This window comes from Heterocephalus glaber, unplaced genomic scaffold (assembly GCF_053883595.1).
Source record: "Heterocephalus glaber isolate CG9 unplaced genomic scaffold, H.glaber_assembly_v1.0 deba00001897, whole genome shotgun sequence".
Taxonomy (NCBI): domain Eukaryota; kingdom Metazoa; phylum Chordata; class Mammalia; order Rodentia; family Bathyergidae; genus Heterocephalus; species Heterocephalus glaber.
In genome coordinates, this window is record NW_028258514.1 from 21,646 (window position 1) to 43,281 (window position 21,636).

The 21,636-nt window shown below is 55.4% G+C and overlaps 2 protein-coding genes across 3 annotated transcripts in view; one reads left to right on the forward strand and one right to left on the reverse strand.

Annotated features, from left to right (window-relative positions):
* Positions 1-21,636, reverse strand: part of LOC147820460 (uncharacterized) — a 38,563-nt gene that overhangs the window by 3,386 nt on the left and 13,541 nt on the right. Inside the window, exon 2 of the mRNA XM_087204194.1 lies at positions 17,620-17,912. Coding sequence (XP_087060320.1) covers positions 17,620-17,864 — 245 coding nt within the window. The 5' untranslated portion in view covers positions 17,865-17,912. The remainder of the gene's footprint in view (positions 1-17,619; positions 17,913-21,636) is intronic.
* LOC101701112 (histone-lysine N-methyltransferase PRDM9) lies at positions 664-14,965 on the forward strand. 2 transcript variants are annotated; one of them, XM_087204192.1, is made up of 11 exons: positions 664-762; positions 2,858-2,958; positions 3,223-3,346; positions 3,631-3,738; positions 6,500-6,549; positions 8,412-8,568; positions 9,127-9,228; positions 9,336-9,607; positions 9,827-9,894; positions 11,406-11,599; positions 13,275-14,965. In XM_087204192.1, exons 2-11 carry the CDS (start codon positions 2,863-2,865, stop codon positions 14,219-14,221), a joined length of 2,118 nt encoding a protein of 705 aa, XP_087060318.1. In that variant the 5' UTR covers positions 664-762; positions 2,858-2,862; the 3' UTR covers positions 14,222-14,965. The 2 variants fall into 2 exon arrangements, with proteins under 2 accessions (XP_087060318.1, XP_087060317.1); XM_087204191.1 differs by having other exon boundaries at positions 685-762; positions 2,829-2,958.

Sequence of the window (21,636 nt, forward strand, 5' to 3'; positions counted from 1 at the left end):
GGGTCGAGGCGCGGCCGGGAGGCTGGACAGGCCCCAGGGTTTGCCTGCTCCTCCAGCCTGAGCCACAGGAAGCCGAGCTCCGCCCCAGGAGGACAGGACCCCGCCCAGGGTGGCCCAGAGAGACCCCACCTCCCGGGGTCCAGGGGTGCAGGCATCTTGTGTTCCAGAATGTTCCTCGGCAGGCCCGCCCGCCAGCCCTCAGGACGAGCAGGCTTTCGGCAGACGGGCCACGCTCTGGCTCTCGCTCTGCCCCTGGAAAGCTCCCGGCGGGTGGGGCTGGCGCCCGGGGCCTCAGCTGCCCTAGACCTTCACCTCATCCCTGACTCTGCCTCAGCCCAACCTACCCTCCTGGGTCTGGGGCCTCGCCCTGCCCTAGGCTCGCCGCCCCAGTGCCAGCCCTGAGATCCCACAGGCCACACCCCTTTTCTGGTGGCCTCGCCCACGGGCCCCAGCAGCCAATCGCGGTGGGGGGGACTTTCGGCAGGGCGGTGAGATTAGGCCCCACCCACCACCAACCAATTCTGGGTCACCGGTGACTGACAGGCCTTGCTCCGCCCTCTGCCACGGCGCCAACGGGGTCTCGAACGCCCATTGGCGAGGCCGTTTTGTTCTGCATGCTGATTGGCTGCGTCTAGCCTATCCGGCGCAGTGACTTCTGAGGCGCCCAGCGGTCTCCACTCAGGAGCATGGCCGCACCCTGACAGGACCGGCTTCACACGCGTGAGCAACCTCCCGACCCTCAGCGCGACCTCCTTGTCTCAGGTGAAAACTCGGTACCCCCCACCCCCCCCCGCCAGCTCCCAAGTCCCTCCGCCCCGAGAGACCTCGAGCCCCGCCCCAGAGGGAGCCCCAAAGCCCAGGGTCCAGGCTCCTCTGAGGACGGCAGACGCCCCCCGAGCTCCGACCTGAGGCCCAAACCCCTCCTGCGCCCCAGGTCTTGAGCAGAGACCCCGGGGGGCCCCATGGGCCACAGGGCGGCCAAGTCTCCCTCCCACACCCTGGACCCTTGTCTGAGGCCCCACGCCCACTGCCCCAGCCCGGGCTCCCCAACACCTCAGCCCCGAAACTCCAGTTCCTCAGACGTCACTGTGTGCGTGCCCGAGCTGAGGGAGCCGAGTTCCGTCAGCGCCGGCCGTGGTCCCCACAGCCCCGCTGAGCCCCAAGGGGTCGGGCACCCTAAGTACCCCAAGTACCCACCGAGAGCTCCGGGCCCGCCTGAGACGCCCCAAAGCTCTCAGCCGGCGACCCCACACAGCCCGCCCAGCGCCCCAGCGCCACTCAACCCTCCCTGACAACCTCAAGTCCCCAGCCTGAGGCCCCGAACGTCTGCCTGCGAGGGCCCCGGTCAGCCCAGACACCCCAAGGATCTCCCACCCCAGGAGCCCAATGCCACCAGGCCTGGGATTCCGAAGAAGCCCCAATTCTGTCGGCACAGGAACCCCACGTCCCCCCAAGATACCCTCTTTCTTTCGGTCCACGGGACCCCGACATTCCCCATGCTACGAATCCCAGTTCCGTCACTCCAAGATGACCCGTGTTCCTTAGCACAAGGGACCCCCAATATCCCCCACCAGAGAAAACCCAGTTCTGTCAGCCCGGGGACCCCGTGCCCCCTCCCCACTGACAGAAATCCTAGTTCTCTCAGTTCTAGGGCTCCTAAAGATCCTCCACCTAGGGCCAGGGATTTAGCTCAGTGGTTCCGTTGCTTCCCTTGTAAGCACAAGGACCCGAGTTCGATCCCTGGTACCAAAAAAAAGATCCTCCACCCATAAAGCCTCAACTCCCTGAACCCATGGGGGCCCCGATGCTCCCCAGGCAAGAAACCCCACTTCTGTCATTCTGAGAAGCCCCGTTTCCCTCAGCAGGAAGGGAAATATATCCTACCGAAGAAGCCCCAATTCTGTCAGCTCAGGGATCCCAAATATTGTCCTCCCTGTGATGCAGTTCCCTCGGCCTGAAGAACCCCAAAACACCCTCCACCCAAAAAACATCAATCACAATGCCAACTGCCCAAGGACCCCAAACACTCCCAACCTGAGAAACCCCAATTTCATCAGCCCAAGGACACCAAATGACCACAACCCCAACCAACTCCCTCCTAAGAAACCCCAATTATCTCAGCCCTATAGACCCCCAAAACACCCTACAAGAAAACCCCCAACTATCTCAGTGCCAGCGACCACCACAACCTCCCCCCAAGAAACCCTAGGGTTTGCTTGTTTGAGGCAGGTCTCCTTTTGTAGTTCAGGCTAGCCCCAAACTCACTGTGTAGCCCAGGCTGGGCTCAAACCAGTGGCGATCCTCCTGCCTCAGCCTCCCGAGTGCTGGGAAGACAGGCGTGCACCACCATGCCCACCTCAGAAACCCTCGTTTCTTCAGCCTCAGCCTGAATTTCCCCCAATCACCTCGACCTGGAAACGCATCTCACCCTGACCACGGATGCCCACCAAGGCCCACACACTGCATCCCAACCCGGAGTCCCCAGGTGGAAACCCCAGCTCCTGGAACCTCACAGGATTGTGAATGACCCCTCCTGCTCAGTTAGATTTAGAGCTAGTTAGGTTACGGTCAGGCCTAGGGCTAGGGGTTAGGGTTGGGGTTAGGTTAGGTTTGGGCTAGGGTAGGGACAAGGCTAGGCTTACAGTTTGTTTTAGAGTGCTCCACACCTCTGCAGCACACTCACTTGTACACACACCGCCCCCGTGCATGCACAGAGGAAGGGGCTCCTCTGCCTAGGTTCCTGTCCCAGACCCTCAGGCCATCCTTCCCAGGTCCCCCTGTTCTGGGGCCAGCAGAGAGCCCGGCCCTCGGCTCTCATCCTTCCACAGGTGCCTGTCTCTCCCTGCCTGCTCTCCAGGCTCCATGAGTGGCCAGAGCCCCTCGGAAGACAGCCCGGAGGAGGGCTCCTCGGAAGACAGCCCAGAGGAGGGCTCCTCGGAAGCCGGGCAGAAGCCCAAGGTAGATGCGTGCTGGGGAGGCCAGGCCCAGCCCAGGCAGGGTCTGTGGAGGGAGGTGGGGACCAGACCCTGGGGTGGGGGTAGGGTTGCGTCCCAGGCTGTGGGGACAACTGGTGCTCAGCGCACACAGGTGTCTGGGGGAAGCAGTCTGCCTGCCTCACAGAGACCCGGAGCCAGGCTGGGCCCCGCAGGTGCAGTGGAGGAGAGGAGGAAACTCCATCCTGGGAGCTGGGCTGGCATATCACACGGAATCTCTTTTCTCCAGGTCAAAGATGCTTTCAAGGACATTTCCAGATACTTCTCCAAGGAACAATGGGCCAGGATGGGAAAGTTTGAGAAAAAACGCTACAGGAATGTGAAAAACAACTACAATATGATGCTTTCTATAGGTAACAAGAAATCCTGGGTCAGACTAGCCTGGAAACAGGAGGCCTCCGGTCCCTATGTCCCTGCAGCTCTGCCTTAGGGGCAGTGCACAGCTCCCTTTCACACGGAGTCAAGTCTGGAGGGAACTTCGTTGTTCTGCCCAGTGCAGAGCTGAGCCCTGCTCCAACACTTGGAGAGGCCATGTCCACTTCCCTTGCCCACCTGGCCTCTGTCATTTCCACTGCCACTGCCTTTTGTCTCTCCTCCCAGCCCTTCCCTTACAGGAGGAAGATTTTGTTCCTTCCAGGTCTCAAACCCCATCGGCCGGCTTTCATGTGTCAACGAAGGCGAACCAGCAACCCCCTGGTGGATGACACTGAGGATTCTGATGAAGAGTGGACGCCTCGGCAGCAAGGTGAGGCTGGGAGGACATACAGGTCACCTCCGGAAGTGAGGCCAGAGTGGAGTCTCAGAAATGTCTCAGAAGGAAACTAGGAATCCAAGCTTCCTGGAAAATGTGTTGGCAAACAAGCAATATGCGAAACCATACATACAGTAAGAGGCTATTTGTGAGCAGTTTTTAAAGGAGAAACTATGTATGTGTGTGGTGTACGTACGTATACAACTACAGGTACAGTAATAAGTGGAAACACCTAAAATCTGTGAACAAGAAACATCAAATCCAGAGCAGTTACCATCACAGGAGGAGGAGAAGGGCTGGGGGGTGGCTTTCCAGTAGCTTAGTTCTTGTTTTATTTTGTGTCCATTTTTGTTTTCAGATTTTGAAACAGAAATAAAAAGATTGGAAACAGTTGTGGTGGAATGCTGACATCAGACTGAATTAGGAAGGATGTGCAGGGTGTCCAAGGCCAGACCCACACTATTTCTGTTTTTAATTTATCATTTCGAAAAGAACATTTTCACTAAACTTTAATCACAAGGCAATTGAAGGAACTTTAACTGTTTGGTTTTTGGTTTTTTTTTGAGTACTGGAGCTCGAACTTGGGACCTTGCGTTTGCAAGGCAGGTGACAGTGCCACTGAGCTAAATCCCCAGCCCTGAAGAAACCTTAACTGAGTGACAAGCCTGTCCCCAAATCTCTCCCTAACACTGATATAATAATTTGGTTGTTGGATTAAATATCTTGGAAGAGCGAATGGCTTAACATATTATATAAAGATACATAGTTGCTGCTGTTACTGAGTCATGGGAGTTCTTTGTAAATTCTAGATACAAACCCTTTATCTCATATATGGTTTCCTTATTCTCTCCCATTCTGTAGGTCACATTTTCATTCGCTTGTCTGTTTCCTTTGCTGCACAGTTTTTAAGATTGGTGTGACCCCATTTGTCTATTTTTACCTTTGTTTCTTGATGCTTTTGGTGTCATATCCAGAAAAACACCAGTCATTCCAAGGTCACCAGGAGTTCCCCATTTTTTTCTTCTGACAGTTTAACAGCTTCAGGTTTTATGCTCAGGTCTTTAATCCATTTTTAATTTTTGTCCTGTTCCCTCCTGGTATTCTTAGTTCTGAGATTCCCCGGTAAGAATATGAAACTCTGAGGATACCAAAGTCTCCTATAAAGTAATGGAGTGCTGGCATATAAGCTGCCAGACACTTTGGTCATCTCTCCATTACTTATGATACCTAATTCAATATATATCCACTGTGAGTACTCGTACTTGTTACACTGTATCCTTTAGGGAATAATGCCAAGAAAAATATCTCTACATTGTCAGTACATGTGCATTTTTCCAATATTTTTGATCTGCCTTTGTTAAACTGGTGAGTGTGGAACCCACACGTGTGGAGGTACAACTGCATCTAGAGTAAAATACAGGTTGGTCTCCCGGTTTCTCATATGATGTTAGGTGTCAGCTTCCCCAGCCCTGTCTCCTGAAGAGACTGTCCTTTCCCCATTGTATGGTCTTGGTGCCCTTGATCATGTGCATGAAGATTGCTTTACCTGTCTCTTCTGCTTCTTTGACTGTAGTTTTTTTTGGGGGGGGTACCGGGGATCAAACTCAGGACCTTGTGCTTGCAAGGCAGGCGCCGGAACCACTGAGCTAAATTCCCAGCCCAGCTCTTCTCTTGCTTTGGCCTGTCTGTCTGTGTGCCAGCATCACACTGTTTTGATTGCTATAGCTTTATAATCAGGAAGTGGGAGGCATCCAACTCGGTTCGTCTTTTAAAACAGCAACTGTTTTAGCCATTCTGGATCCACTGAGATTCCATACAAATTTTTGGATTTTTGAAAATTTCTGAAAATTCGGCATTGGCATTTGGGTAGGGATGACATTGGGTCTGTGGATCATTCTGGGGCAGCATGAACGTTTCACAGGGTATCTTTCCATTTGTTTCTGTCTCCTCTCATTTCTTGCAGCGATGTTTCATAGTTTCGGTATTCAAGTCTTTTGCCTTCTTGGTTAAGTTTATTCCTAAGTATTTCAGTCTCTATTATGCTGCTGTAGGTGGAATTCTGTTTTTCAGTTTCCTTCGTGTTTGTTTTTACTGCATAGAAACACACCTGGTTTTTGAGTGTTGATTTTGTATCCTACAACTTGGCTGAATTCATTTGTCAGTTCTGAATTCTGGTGGAACCTTTAGAGTTTTCTGTGTGTCAGATTATGTCTTCCGTGAAAGCATGAACGAAGGAAGGTAACCGACTTCTTCCTCTCCAATTTGGGAGAACTGATTTCCCTTTCTTGCCGAGTTGTTGGCTAGGACTCCTGGGCCTATGTTGAGTAGAAATAGCGAGAGAGGGCCCGCATGCCCCTTCCTGAGCTCTGACTTCTCAGCTGGGTATAGCGTAGATGTGAGCTTGTTCCACACGACCCCTGCGTGGAAAGGTGATTTCCTTCTGTTTGGAGTTTGTTCAGGGTTACTGTCCTAAATGTCCAATTGATTCCATTTTTAACAATAAATGTCACCCATGTCTTACAAACATAGGTGGAGTAGAAATGGGGTTCTGTCTGTTCTTTAAAGGCACTGAAAGCAAGTGAGTGATGGTAACTTCACAGACAAAAAGGCTGTAGGGATTCCTCAGAACCTTGCCATGTGACCCATGGATCATCCTAGGGGTCTTCACTATGTGGTTCTGAATCCCGTCAGTAAGAAGCATCCCAGAGTTTGGAAACATTTACCAACCTAAACCTGACTTCTCATCATCTTTTAGTCAGAACTCCTCGGGTGGCCTTGCGAACGGAGCAGAGCAAACGCCGGACGGTGAGTATCCCCCGAGCCCTACTGGCCAGAAACTTCCTTGTGAGCCCACGCACGCAGAGGCGAGAGAAGGAGAAGGAACAGAGCAGGCTGGAACAGCTGCCTCCCTTTGGTGACGTCTTCCGCACAGTGTCTGGGCTCCTCAGTGTTGGGCTCCTCCTGGGGAGGTTGTTTCTTTTTGAGACAGGGTCTCACTATGTAGCTCAGGGTGGCCTTGAACTCACTGTGTAGCCCAGGCTGGCCTCACTCTCACGGCAATCCTCCTGCCTCAGCCTCCCGAATGCTGGGATGACAGGCGTCACCACTGCACCCAGCTGTCATTGTCATTTTTAGAACGAATAAGAACAGAAACAGTGATCGCTACCACTTTTGTTTTTGTGATATTTCAGATGTTGTTTTAAATGAATAGGCCCATTGAACCTTACAGCAACACTATAGGGTAGGTAATAAACCGTCAGCATGTCACAGAGGAGGAAGCTGAGGCACAGAAGTATTCCATTCTGTGCCCTGGCTCCCAGTCAGCGACGGTCTGCTCTACCATGCCCTCTCCAAAGCAGCTGCAAGCTCATTAAACTTCTGGCATGTGGTGAGTGGTGCTGTCTCCCCCGTACACCATCCGCCTGATGACTCCAGCCTCGGTTGTTCTCCTGTGCCATGGTGAGGGCTGTGCTGAGGCACTGAGGGAAGCTTCCAGGTTCACGGCCGGCGTACTGTTTGGGTCGGAGACAGAGGCCCCAGCCTCCACACAGGTGCCCATTCCGTAGGAGGAAGCAGCTCCAGCCCCGGGGAGTTTCAGGTTTGATGCCTGAGAAATGACAAGGTGTCAGGACCTCAGAGAGGTCACACACCACTCAGGAGAAAGGCATCTTCCTAGACCGGACTGCAGAGGCTCCTTCTGTGGGAGGGAGGAGCAGCTCCTACCTCTGGCAACCCCTCAGTTGTCTGGCATCACTGGTTCAGCCGCTACCTGGACTTGTGATCTCTTGAGGTAACTGGTCCATCCCTGACTCTGCTTCAAAACCTAGGTCCCTGGAGGCCCCTTGGTGTGTTCAAAGTAAGCTGCAAACACGCACGCTGACAGGCTCAGGGAGGGCTTAACTGTGTGAATTACATTTCCCTTGTGGCCGTGGATGAGGAGGTGAACTGACATCAGGGCAGTGAGTGAGGCATGACTCCACATCCAGTAGCTCACAGAGCACCATGGTGGACGTGCTTACATTTCCCACTCACGATCACATTAAGAACTACCAATTACATCACTATGCGGACCGGGAAATTGAGGAGACTTGGTGAATTTCAAGCAAGATCAGTACAGGAAGCAATTAATCTAATTCCAAAGCAAACGTCCTTTCCAGGACACGGCGCTCTGCAACTTGCAGCCTGGCTTTCTCGGTCGTGCGGGTGCATTCCTGCCAGCCCTTCCTCAGGCTCTGCCCGGCCTCGCGGGCCTCCACCGCATTCCCAGGCGTGTCTTGTCCCGTCTCCGCTGTTCGGCGTTTCCATCGAATGTCTCCTGCTTCATGGAGAACGGCCCCCAGTTCCCGGGGAGCTGCACCCCCTTCCCTCGCACAGCTTCTCCACTTCCTCACTGGTCTTCCCAAGTATCCGCCCTCCCTCCGTCTCACCTGTGTGGATCTGAGAGAAAGCTGGGGGTGGACAGCCCCGGGACAGGACAGGGTTCTGGACAGGGTACTAGTCTCGGATTTGCGACCCCCTGGGGCTCTTCCACTGCCCAGAAGTATTCAGACACCCCAGGAAGCTGCAAGGGTCGTGGAGTATTAACTGGAGTCGCCCTGTCAAATCACGTTGCGCACCCTGAACAATAAACACACGCACGCTGTTCACATACGCTTCTCTCATTACAGGGAAGGCCCAGGGCGCTGCTCAGTGCTGACCCCCGTCTGAAGGAATCACCAGGAGCAGCAAGTTTGCAGGACACAGGTGGCCCACAAGAGACAGAGCCTCCCGTGTCCTCTCCCAGAGCAGGAAGGAACTCCGGACAGCGCTCGCGAGGAAAATCGGGTAAGAAGCGCTTTTGCACTTTAGTCTGCCTCGGCCCTCTACGGAGTTCGTGAGGGTGGCCAGCTCGGTGGGGTGCACTTTGGCCCAGACGCAGGCTGGACTGAGCCGTGGGGCTGGCGAAGAACTCTGACTCTCAAGGCGCGGGCTTGGGTATTTACCAGCACGGGGGCCCTGTGCACTCGGGCGCCTGTCAGAAACCCTGTGGCCTTGCGATGCTCATCAGTGAAGAAGGGGGAGGGTTCACAGTCCTCTGTCACCTGAAAGCCTTGAGCAAAATAGGCACAACGGACAGGTGCGTGCAGGGTGCCCCACCCACGCTCCCCTCCTTCGTGTTGTCCGGCCAGGTGGCTGCTCGGGCCTGGCCGCTCCCTGCCCTGTGGGCTGCGTGGGGCCTGCACGGCGGGAAGCGGGAAGCGGGACCACAGGCCGAGCAGGGAGCGGAGCGTGAGGAGGGACACACGAGGGTGGGTGGGAGGAGGTTCCGCGTGTTCTGAGGAAACAGGACAAACGCCGCCCTCGGCCAGCTTTCCTGCTCTGCTGTTCTTGGCCTCTAATTAGAGCCCAGGAGGAAGGGCATCGCACCCAAGGTGTACAGCCTGCGGGAGAGAAAGTGTCGCACGTACGAAGAGGTCAGCGAGCCCCAGGACGACGACTACCTGTGTAAGCGGCCCTGACTCTGGCCCCCTGGGGTCCAGGACTGAGGGGAACGACGGGGTGTGGGCAGCTCTTCACAGCGGGACCCTTCCCGACCCCTGCCTTCACCGCAGACTGTGAGAAGTGCAAGAACTACTTCATCGACAGCTGTGCCGTGCACGGGGCCCCTGCGTTTGTGAAGGACAGTGCGGTGGCCGAGGGGGCTGCAGACCGTGCCGTGCTCAGTCTGCCCCCCGGGCTGAGCATAGGGCCGTCCAGCATCCCTGGGGCTGGGCTCGGAGTCTGGAATGAGGCCTCCCATCTGCCGCTGGATCTGCACTTCGGCCCCTACGAGGGGCAGCTGACAGAGGACGAGGAGGCAGGCCGCAGCGGGTACGCCTGGATGGTGAGCGCCCTCCTTCGCCTCTCCTGCAGCACGGACGCGGGCGGGCGGGCGGGATGCTAGCCCTGGGGCCTCCACCCGGCTGGACAGGAAAGTCCACTGCGCTGTGCCGACGGCGGCCGGGGTGCAGGGTGTGGTCCCGACCGGTGTGCAGACTGCCGAGGGCTCAGCTGAGCGTCGCCACGGAAGACTGCCAACTTTCCTGCTTCTCCCGACACGCAGGTCACCAAGGGGAGACACTGCTATGAGTACGTGGATGGCAAGGACACGTCCCGGGCCAACTGGATGAGGTGAGGACGGTGCGTGTCCGCTTCTACCGGGGCCCCTGTCCCTCAGCGCCCAGCTCCTTTCCTGCTCGCCCTTGCTCTCTCGCCGCTTTTCGTCGGCTTCTTCTCTTTTTCCTCTGCTCTCTGCTCTTCCATGTCGTGAATAGTCAAGAAAAAAGAACTAACCATGTACCTACCACAAGCCACCTTTTCTCACGGTGTATATCTGCAGGCTAGACACAATTCCGTCCCTGGATAAATCTGCAGAGCCCAGCTTCATTGCTGACCCTGGACTCACTTTACTGCACATTTACCAAGCCTCTGCTGTGTTGCAGTTCAGAGTGTGGACAGAGCCCGCGTCCCTGCGGAGGGCACAGAGCAGGCACGGGGCGTTCCCATACAGGAATATGTACCCAGAACTTCTGTTTTTCTTCAGGAAGTGCAGAGGGGCAGGACAAGCTAGAGCAAGGGACCTGTAGGCTGGGATGGCTGAGTCTTCCGAGCCGCAAAGACATTGGCACTGGGTTCTAAGCAAGCCTGGGAGAAGTGAGCTGCAGCAGGCCGGGGCCCCTGTGCCGAGCGGCCCCTGATCTCCCCAGGGCTCTGGTTTTGTCAGCGGACAGAGGACAGGCACACGCGGTCACTGTTCCTGTTGCTGTCGCAGAGTTCCAAGAGGCGGGAGAGACCCAGTGGGACTCGGGAGCATGTATTTCAGGGGTGCACACCGCCCAGCGGGCTCTGTGTCCAAACTGGCTGAGCAAAAACACAAAGGCAGGAGGGTCCCTCGCCTACAATCTGCAGTGTGTAGCCAGCAAGTTAGGGAAACAAGAGACAAAGGCAGTTAGCTCTTCCCGAGTCACGCTCTTATCCTGCCTTGCGGGAAACGGCGGCCTGTGCTCCCGGGATGTCGGGGTGTAATCAAACTCCTCTCCAGCCTGCAGCTCTGAGCTGCATCCGCCCTGGGACAGGGCGCCCTCTCCTCAAAGGAGCAGCTGTCCAGAGATGGGCTGCCCAGTCCACCTCTTCTGCCGCCTGGGGAGGACCCGGGTCGCATTCCTGCCGCCCAGGGTCAGAGAGACTCTCAGGGCAGAGGCTGGGCTTTGCCGGCATCTCTGCCTCACTATCATGCTAAGGCAAACAGGATTTTGTGCAGGAAGCCAGGGGGAGGTGTGTGGTCCCCGGACGGGTGGTGGGGAGAACTCCCCAAAGCTAACTTGGGCCCTGGGAGAAGGGCAGGGGCCCCTCCAGAAGCAGGGTCCTCCATGGGGAGAGCCAGAAGCGGCTGTCAAGTTTAGAAGGGAAGGGGTCACTGCGCCCACGTCCACTGGAGCTGCAGGAAGTCTGAGGTCGGGCGTGCAGTGCTGGCTGCTGCGGGAGGGGAGGACCCGGGAGGACCCTGGAGCACGCGTGAGCAGCGTGAGGAGAGCCTGCAGCTCAGCGAGCGAGGACCGTGTGGACCAGACCTGGGCAGGAAGAGGTTTGGCTGCACACGGAACCGACCCCTGGTCTCTGCCCATTTTGCGGCCCCACCCCAGGTACGTGAACTGTGCCCGGGATGAGGAGGAGCAGAACCTCGTGGCCTTTCAGTACCACAGGCAGATCTTCTACCGCACCTGCCAGCCCATCGGGCCAGGCAGCGAGCTGTTCGTCTGGTACGGGGACGAGTACGGCGAGGAGCTGGGCATCAAATGGGGCAGCAAGTGGAAGCAGCAGCACACAGCTCGGACAGGTAGGAGGCACGGCAGCCCTCACGCTGGGAGAAAAGGAAGCGTCTCCTCGGGCACTTTCTCTTCAACCCTTTTCTGAGGAGGACTGGGGATGGGACCTGGGACCCCGTGCTGGAGAGGCAGGCAGCGGCCCCATGGCGCTGAATCCCCTGCCCACTCTTCAACTCTTAAGGAGGCTGAGATGCAGTCCAGAGGCAGTACAGTTTCTAACCATGTACAGCAGACCCACGAGTTACGACCAGCCTGACATACAAACAACTTGGGTATTGACTTGCAATTTTAGTTTTGAGGACCAGTCTTGAGTTACGACATGAGTGCTGGCCGCTTGTGCTTCCAGATGGGCTGAGGTGCAGACTGAACCCTAAAGCGCTCTGGAAGGAACAGGACAGCGTCCTCTCCTGTGTCGGGCTCACTGAGCAGTCCCAGGCCGGGGTCTCTCAGGACCCTGAGCTCTGCCTGTGGGCAGCGGAGAGGCTCTGCAGGCTGTGGAGGGGCTGAGCCTCCACTGACAGACCTGAGTTACAACCAGCCTTGGGGAGCAGATTGTGTTCCTAAGTCAGGGGTCCACGGGACTTCAAACCAAGATTCATTTCGCAGGCCTTAGACCCTGAGGAACAGTTTTTATCCTTTAAAACCCTTGTTCTGCTTCCATCTTGAAGTATCTCGTGCACAAATGTCCCACGAAGCACAGCGCCGAAAGGCTGCCAGGCCCAAGGGCAGGCTGTCAGCAGCCTCCGGGCTCTCAGTGCTTCCACTCCCTCCAGGGGCCCTCGCCTCCTGCCCGGGCTGTGGTGGTGGGAGCGGCCGTGGAGGGACGGAGGGACGGGACGCTCTCTGTGCTAAGAGGACGCTGCGCTTTGTGCTGGACAATGGGCCGCAGTGAGATGCCCTTGTGGGGCTGCTCCAGCCTCTGGGTGACAGGGTGACTAATGGCTGAGGGGAGGGCGAAGTCAGCAGGGAAGTCACCTGCTACGCGGTAGGCATTGAAACAGGACTTCCCCCGATGGGAAATGGGCCGGGTGTGGATTCACCTGAGGGGGGACACATTTGCACCTGGTGACTTGGGGCGCAGGAGAGAAGCGATTCCTGGCCTGTGGGGGCCACCCGACCCAGAGTCCCGCCTTGTCCCGGGTGGATTCTCCTTCCTGGTGGAGAACCAAAGGGCGCTCCTCATGAAATGTCATTCTGCGTGGGACACTCACACTCAGACTTACACGCACGCACTCTAACCGTGCGTCTCCGGGCTGGGCGGACCCTAACTTCATAGGAGCCTGACCCCTCTCGGGAAAAGCCACTAAGGACACCCGCATGAGAGTCATCAAGCACTGTTAGTTCTCGGTGGGTAAAGGGACAGCGCAGGCTGTGTCCGGAAGGGCGGGGGCAGAGGACGGCCAGGGAAACGAGGGCGGAGACAGATGCAGTAGGGGCTGCAGGCTGGCAGCTCCATGTGTGCCTGGGGCAAAGCTGCCCTGGGAGCCCCCAGTCCAGATGACACGTAGGAAAGGCCCCTGACGTGGGCCGTCTGGGTTTCCACGACGCAGTGAGTAAGACGGAACGGACAGGTGCACTGCAGGGAGCACTTGGCGGGACGCTGTGTGTCAGCACGTGAAGCCCGGTGGTGGGCCGGCCTTACCCAGCGGGCCTACACCCGTCTGACCCGAACGACTCTCTCAGCAGGACCGAAGGCGGACGTCCAGCCTTGTCCCTCCTGCTCCCTGGCCTTCTCCAGTCAGAGATCCCTCAGTCAGCACGTCAAACGCAGTCACCCCTCTCAGATACCCCCAGGAACACCTGCAAGAGAAAACCTCAATCCACAGGATCCCCGCCTGCGGGACCAGCTTGGGGAGCTGCAAGACCCCGACCCATCCAGCAGCCTGAACGAAGGCGGAGGCCGAGAGGTCCAAGGAAGGTCCAGCCCTGCGCGTCAAAGGACAAGGCAGAGAGGGATTTCAAGGGCCTCTCCCAGCCCACCCCAAGGACATATAGGGGATTCTGGGGAGCGTGAGGGAGGGGTGGAGGTGGGGCTCAGGACGGGCCACGACGTGGATCCAGGGGACACAGGCTCAGGGCGTCCCGGAGGGGGAGTCTCACAGGTTGCAGGAGCCCAGCATGGAGGGAGTGGGGCCCACCTCGGTGATGGCTCACTTGTCAGCAGGAGCCAGGGCTCACAAGCAGGGGAGAAGCCCTACGTGTGCACAGAGTGCGGGCGAGGGTTTAGCCGTAGGTCACACCTCACCCGGCACCAGCGGACACACACAGGGGAGAAGCCCTACGTGTGCACAGACTGTGGGCGAGGGTTTAGCCGAAAGTCATCTCTCACCCAGCACCAGCGGACACACACAGGGGAGAAGCCCTATGTGTGCAGGGAGTGCGGGCGAGGGTTTAGCCATAAGTCATCTTTCACCCAGCACCGGCGGACACACACAGGGGAGAAGCCCTACGTGTGCAGGGAGTGCGGGCGAGGGTTTACACAGAGGCCACACCTCACCCAGCACCAGTGGACACACACAGGGGAGAAGCCCTATGTGTGCAGGGAGTGCGGGCAAGGGTTTAGCCGTAAGTCACGCCTCATCCGGCACCAGGGGACACACACGGGTGAGGCCCTGTGTTTGCAGGTACAGTAAGTCACTAGCAGTACAACCACACCGGAGCGGGCATGGAGAACCATGCAGCCACTGCACACCCCACACCCCAGTTCTAAGAGGTCCTCAGAGGAGACCACTGGCCCCCCCAGAGTGCAAAGGGACCAGACTTTACCAGTTCTACAAATCCTCCACCGTCCTGACAAGAGATGAGGTAGAACAGGGGAGGCAGTTCCGTGAGTGTTCAAGGGTTTTTCCCATCCCCGGACTTTCTTGTCCCCCTGTTCTAATAAACTGTTCTGGGTATAAATCTGAACACCAAGCCCCATCAAGCATTGCTCCCTAATTGCTGAGGGCAGAGGAGCCCAGGAGGGCCTCAGGGAGCTTACACTCAGCTCGGGACTTCTCAGGACCTCCACCCCAAGAAGACCGCAGCCTGGTGTCACTCTGTTTCAGTTACTGGGGAATCGGTTCTTGGGGCCCAGGGAAAGCAACCTGGGCTTTGAGACAGAACTGGGTGCTGGCGGGAGATTTTCTGTCCTCCTGGGAAGTGGGCGCCTCCCTCACCTCTGGCGCCATGCTCTTCCCTTGGTCTCTCCTGGACCCTGTTAGGCTGTTCCTCAACTTCTACAGCCTTTGCAGTGAAAGGCAAACAGCAATGTGTGTGTGCACGTTAGGAATGCAGGCGTGCATCTGTATTGGTGCTGGGGGATTGTGTGTGCAACAGTGCCTGTGTGTGCTACGGCTGTGTACATCTGCTTTGGTTTTCCTAAAGAAATAAACTATCGCGAAAATGAAATGCTGCGAGATGTCAATATTTGAGGAAAACAGAGTTGGCTTGTATAATTTCTGTACATTTCACTTGTTTGAGGCCAGGCGTGGTAGTGCAAGTCTGTCATCCCAGCACTTGGGAGGTTGAAGCAGGAGGATCCCGGTGAATTCAAGGCCAGCCTGAACTGCACAGTGAGACTCTGCTGAAAACTAATAAAAACAGGGGCTGGGGATTTAGCTCAGTGGTTCTCAGTGGTTTTTTGAAAGCACGGGGTCCCGAGTTCGATCCCCAATACCAAAGAAAATAAGTAATAAATAAAAAAATAAGTAAATAAATACAAACCAAACAAACAGTTGTTTGGGACAATGTGAAGTCCTGAAGATAAGCTATTTCTTGAAAGACATTTAAAAAGCCATCAATAGTACATGGCGGGCCTCAGGCCAGCCGGGGGCTGGAAGCCGTGGGCCAGGACAGCATGGAGGAGGATCAGCAGCTGGGGGCCCGGGGACACCGGCCACCGCAGGGGCCCAGCGCAGTAGGAAGGGCCGGAGCTGGGGGCCACATGTCCTGCATGGGGGTGAGGAGGAGGCTCTGGGGGCCACTGTTTGACATGAGACCAGGCAAGGTTCAGACCCACGTACAGGCAGGGGACAGGGAGGCCGGCACCATGAGGACTAACACGTGTGCAGGAGGGGCGCCAGGCCTGCTCCCCTCCGAAGGCCAGCACCACGCACAACACCTGGACAGACGCAGACAGGCAAGGGGGACCCTTAACTAGGGCCTGAGCTGGGGTGCAGTGAGGCCGCTGTGCTCAGGCAGAGGGGTGTGGGGGCCAGGCAGGCCCACTGACAGCAGTGCCCATCCCGAGATCCACGGTGTCTGCTTTCTTTTCTTCTTCTGATACCGGGGATCGAACTCAGCACCTTGCACTGGCACCACTGAGCTAAATCCCCGGCCCCCGATACCCGCGTTTGCTAATACCGCATTTCCCTGGAAATAAGACTTGGTCTTCTAATACTTTTTGCTCTAGAAACAGAGCAGGGCTTGTTTTTCAGGGGATGTCTTACTGTTTCCTGTACAGCAGCCTACATTTATTCATGGACCAAAATCTATGTGTCCTGTCCGGGCGCGGTGGCGCACGACTGTAATTCCGGCACTTGGGAGGTTGGGGCAGGAGGACTGCCACGAGTTCGCGGCCAGCCTGGGCTACATAGCAGGACCCTGTCTCAAAAAATAATAAGCAAAAAATCTAGGCACTCAAATGCAGTCATCCTCCGGACCATCAGCATGGCTCCCCAGGCCCCAAGGCCGGGCTGCGTTGGCCCCAGGCCCTCTGGTCCAGCAACACAGCTCCCTAAAATGAGCCGTTGGTTCTGGTCGGGGTGGCCCCGTCCTGGAGCACGGGTCACGCGGCTGTCAGCGGGGGACCTCACCGCAGGGATCCTCCACCCACCCCAGGGCTCTCACGCGTTCCCATGAAATCCAGCGTGAAGGGGAGACGCGCGGCACGGGACAGCAGTGGCACCAGAAATGACGCCCGGGAAGAGGGTCGGGCCGCACGGAAGGGACGGAAACCACAGGCTCCAAAGTCTAGAAAGCGCGTCCTTCACACGGGTGCACCGGGGAGGCGACGACGCACGAGGCGCGAGGTCACACGCACGAGGCGCGAGGTCACCGCGAGTCTGCGCCCTGGGCCGTCCGCTCCCGGGAGGGCAGGTGCTGGGCAGTGCTGGGCGCCCACAGTGTGGCCCCGAGCAAAGCTCCAGCGGGACCGGACCGAGGGGAGGCCCAGGAAGTCAATATCGCAGCCGTGTCTGGGAGGCCGGGCCGGGGCAGCAAAGGGGCAGGGAGGCCAGCGTCCCCGGGGTGCAGAGCGCAGGGTGCAGCGTGCAGGCAGGAAGCCCCCAACCGGAACGGTGCCTGTCAGTCTCTGGCACTGGGGACTGGAAAAAGTACAGCAAACCCACGTTTAAAAAAGTCCTGGGCCGGGGAACTAGCTCAGGGGCGCAGCGCCTGCCTGCCAAGCCTGAGGCCCTGCGTGGATGCCCGGGACCAGAAACAATCCAGCCCAGAGTCACAGAGAGATTCTGCGTCTTCTGTCTCACTTATTCCCTGGAGGCCAGAGTCAGGCCGGCTCCGTCCAGCGGGGCCACGGAGCACCACAGGTGTGCAGAGCAGGGGACCCGGAGGGAGCTGGGGACCCGCGGTGGCCCAGGGACTCAGCGCAGGGTGGGACCCTCGCAGCCTGGCGGGCCGGAATCCCCAAGCTCAGGCCTCTGGGAAATGTGTGTCCCTGCCTGCAGCCCTGGGCCTTGGGCAGGCCCATTTTCCAGAACCCCCAGAGGGAGCAGTCACGGCCAGGGTGGCTGAGCCTGAGGCAGCTTCCCCTCAGGCAAGACCGAAAGAGGTGCTAATGAGGTGATCAGGCCAGAGCCCAGGGCTTTGTGCATTCCCAGGGCTGGGCGGCCAGGGAGGCGCCAGACAAAGGAGAGACCTCTAATAGCAAAGCCTCTGCCTGCCTCTGCCTGCCCGGCCAGGGCAGCGGACAAAACCTGGGCAGGCCTGTGCCCAGACGGCAGGACTCCTGCTGCTCTCACACCCAGGGGAGAAGGGAGACAGGGGGACAGGTGCGGGGGGGAGAGAGACAGCCAGAGGGCGTGGGTCTCACCCAGCAGGTGCTTGCTTCTCTACTGGAGACGCACAAACGACTCCCCCACACTCCTTCCTGCTAAGCCAGGCGCCTTCCACCCAAAGGACGGCCCTGTTGGAGTTGGTCAGCGGCCGTGCGTGGACCTGCGAGAGTGGCCAGGAGCAGCGCTGTGTCGCCCAGGCTGGCGATCCTCGTGCCTCAGCCTCCTGACAGTGGTGGGATGACAGGTGTGCGCCACCAGGCCCGGCTCCCTTACTGCTCATGGTCGTGGTAAACAGCAAAACTTGAGTCCTCCGTGTGTGCCTATGTTTCTGTGGAAACGTACAGGGGAAAGACTGATAAACCCGCTACCCCACTGTCAATGCACTGCCTGGTCTCCCCGCTTCGCCACCCACACGGGGACAGCAGGGCTGCTCCCCCCCCCCACCTCCGCAGGGCCGGGTCGGGATCCCAGGGCCAAAGTGCTCATCCTCTCTTCGGTCCCAGGGTGGCTGCGACCAGGCTGGAGCCCATGCGGGGACGTCTGGAAAGGGCAGCTGTCTGGGGGAGAACCCAGGGCCACGGGGGCTGTGGGCAGGAGGGTGACAGGGTGGGGCACCTCCATCAGGGGCCTCGGGCCCAGCCCAGGGCAGCTGGATAGGGCTCAGCCCAGACCGACCTGACAGGCAGATTACAGAGAGGTGAGGGCAGGAGAGGGGCTGCAGGGGAGCACAGACGGCCCTCCTGGACCTGGGCAGCTGTGGGCCAGCGGGGGACTGTGCTCTTTGTGCAATGTGCTGAGTTACCATGATGACTCTGGCATCTGTCACCACACAGCTCTTTGCTCTGCCCTCTGCCCACCCTGCCACTCTGCTCTGGGCAAATCCTGCTAGCTGTATTCGTGGGAACTCCAGTGGAATTCGGCCTCATAGATGTAAAACGAGGGTGAGGAGGAACAGCAAACTTCTATCCGGGGCTCCCGAGTCCCACTGGAGTCACTTGCTGAGCAGCCACCATCATTAAAAGGCGCCTTTTCCTCCTATCTTTGTGTTAAAGACTCATCTGTGCCGGGTCCTCACTATTTCCTGCTTCATGGGAGCTCCTCACTCCCACCCAGGACTTCTGTAAACCAAAGCAGCTCCAAGAATAAAGTCTTTCACAAGAGGTGATGGAAGAGGAGCAGATGGAGGAGGAGATGGAGGAGGAGATGGAGGAGGAGATGGAGGAGGAGGAAATGGAGGAGGAGATGGAGGAGGAGAAGGAGGAGGAGGAGGGGGAGATGGAGGAGGAGGAGATGGAGGAGGAGATGGAGGAGGAGATGGAGGAGGAGGAGGAGATGGAGGAGGAAATGGAGGAAGAGATGGAGGGGGAGATGGAAGAGGAGGAGATTCAGGAGGAGATGGAGGAGGAGATTCAGGAGGAGATGGAGGAGGAGGAGGAGGAGGAGATTCAGGAGGAGATGGAGGAGGAGGAGGAGGAGGAGGAGATTCAGGAGGAGATGGAGGAGGTGGAGGATGAGATGGAGGAGAAGATGGAGGAGGAGATGGAGGAGGAGGAGGAGGAGGAGATGCAGGAGGAGATGGAGGAGGAGACGGAGGAGGAGGTGGAGGAGGAGATGGAGGATCACTTGATCCATTTTCATAAAAAGTCCCCAGGAAGTCTATCTAGTTCATACTATATTTGTATGTTCAACATCATCAGGTAAATTGGGTAAATCTAGCAGATTACACACAGTTCATTTGAACTTGAGCTAGAGTCAAGGACCTATCTAGACCATATCTCATAAAAAGAAAATGAAACAGATCAACAACTTTCATATATGGCTAGAAAAGAGAATAAACTAAAAAATGAAAAACAAAGAGATGGAAATGGGAACATAAGAGACAAGACAGAATGAGAAGGTCCGATTCCCACCTACTTGGAATTCCCGATGAAACAGTACTTACAGACAATGGCCAAGAGTGTTTTACACCCAATAGAGCACAAATCCACAAAAGAAGCACGACATATACCAAATGTATTTGTGAAAATAATGTTAATGCAAAATATACCGCGTAAAACTCCAGAACATCAAAGTCCAAGAGACGACCTCAAAAACAACCACTGACAGGTTTCTTTTTAATAAAATGGAGTACTACTCAGCCATAAAGAACGAGAAACTAGAGACCTTTACAGCTAAATAGATGCATACCGAGGCCATCCTCTTCAGTGAAATAAATAGGACACACATGTAAATACCAAAGTTTCTCTAGTGGGAGAAACTGATAGTGTAAACAAGGGTTAAGATGATTAAAATGAATAACTGATAATTTGAAATACGAAAAAAGGTCCCAAGGTATACAGGTGGTAGGAGGGGAAGGGGAAAGGAAAAATTATGAGAAAAGAAAAAAAAATGGAAACGAAATCTACGTAAATTGGGAAGGGTGGAAGGGTGAAGGGAGGACAGGTAATGGGGAAAAAAATAAGAACCAAGATACATCATGTACAGGTGCAAGCACCCAATGACAAATGTAAACGTACTGTATACTTAAAACGTACCAATAAAAGAATTTAAGAAAAAACCCAGACAAAAGAGAGATTGCCTGTACTGTAACCGCATCTACAGACAAGTCCTCAAGAATAACCAGGAAGCCGGCAAATGGGGTAGTGTCTTCAAAACGCCAAAACAAAATAACAAATTAACTGCTTTTACATAAGAGACAATCCTATCGTTCAAAATCAGGAGGGCAAAATAAAAACGTTTCCAAATAAATAATCTAAAAACTAGAGACCTTTTCTGTCCATAGTCCTTAACTAAAGAAATCTCAAATGGATGTACGTGTTTAAAGGAAAAAACAATCCTAAAAAGAAGTGCTACAGTACAAGACTGGTGATCAAAGAAACTGGTGAAGATACAAATAAACCAAAGCTAATATTATCCACATGAACTAATAACATCCTATTTTGTGACATAATAAAACACTGAAAAACACTATATAAATTCAGGGGTAGCTTAGGGTAAAAGAATTTTAACTCCTTGTATTGTCAAAAGTGGTACTGAACTTAGATTTCATGTATGTGTAATTTTTAAAATAATTGCTTAAAAGACTGGAAATAGCAAAAAAACTTCCACACCCAGTCAGTGACATTTTAATAAGGTTTTACTGCAGACCGTGGCTCAAGCAGAAGTGCGTCTGATAAAATAACAGAGTAGTCGAAGAGCAGTGAAAGCCAAGTCTTTTTCTCTCCCACGCAGGGGAAGGAACCCAGGGCCTCGTACATGCTAAAGAATGCTTTATCGCTGAGCTACTTCCGTAGCCCAGAATGCAAGTTGTAGTTCAAGGGTCTGGGAAGAAGCCAACTATTCTCATTCACAGACAACATGACCCTTTAAGAAGCAGACCCAGGGGTCGGGGATGTAGCTCAGTGGTGCCATGCTTGCCTTGCAAGCGCAAGGTCCTGAGTTCGATCCCCGATGCCAAATAAATAAATAAATAAATAAATAAATAAATAAATAAATAGCAGACCCAAAAGACTCCTAGAACTAATAAACAAATTCAGCAAAGTAGCAGGATAAAAAACACACAAAAAATCAATAGCATTCATGCGCACCAGTAATGAACCCCCCAAAAAAGAATTACAAAATAACACCATTCACAAATAGCTTCCAGAATAAGTACATATCTAAGAATCAACCTAGCAAACTGAAAGCCTCTGTAATAAAAGCTAGAGCACTATGAAAAAAGAGATCTAGAAGGACATCAGAAAATGGAAAGATACACCCTGTTCCTCACTAGGGAAAACCAGTATTGTCAAAATGGCCATACTTTCAAAACTGATATATAGACTGGATGCAGGTTCCCATTAAAATACCAATCACATTCTGTAGAGAAAACATTCCTAAAATTCATATGAAACCAGAAGAGACCCAGAGGAGCAAAATCAATCCTGTGCAACAAGAGCAAAGCACACGCCATCAAAATCCTGGATTTCAAGTTATACTGCAAATCTACAGTGTTAAAAACAGCATGGTACTGGCACAAACACAGCCTTGTGGATCGGATCAGCGCAACAGAA

Bases quoted from the DNA above. Each gene is read 5' to 3' on its own strand.
- LOC101701112 (XM_087204192.1), top strand. From the start codon at position 2,863: ATGAGTGGCCAGAGCCCCTCGGAAGACAGCCCGGAGGAGGGCTCCTCG. The intron at 3,347-3,630 runs GTAACAAGAAAT...TGTTCCTTCCAG, and splicing joins CAATATGATGCTTTCTATAG to GTCTCAAACCCCATCGGCCG. The intron at 6,550-8,411 runs GTGAGTATCCCC...CTCTCATTACAG, and splicing joins AGCAGAGCAAACGCCGGACG to GGAAGGCCCAGGGCGCTGCT.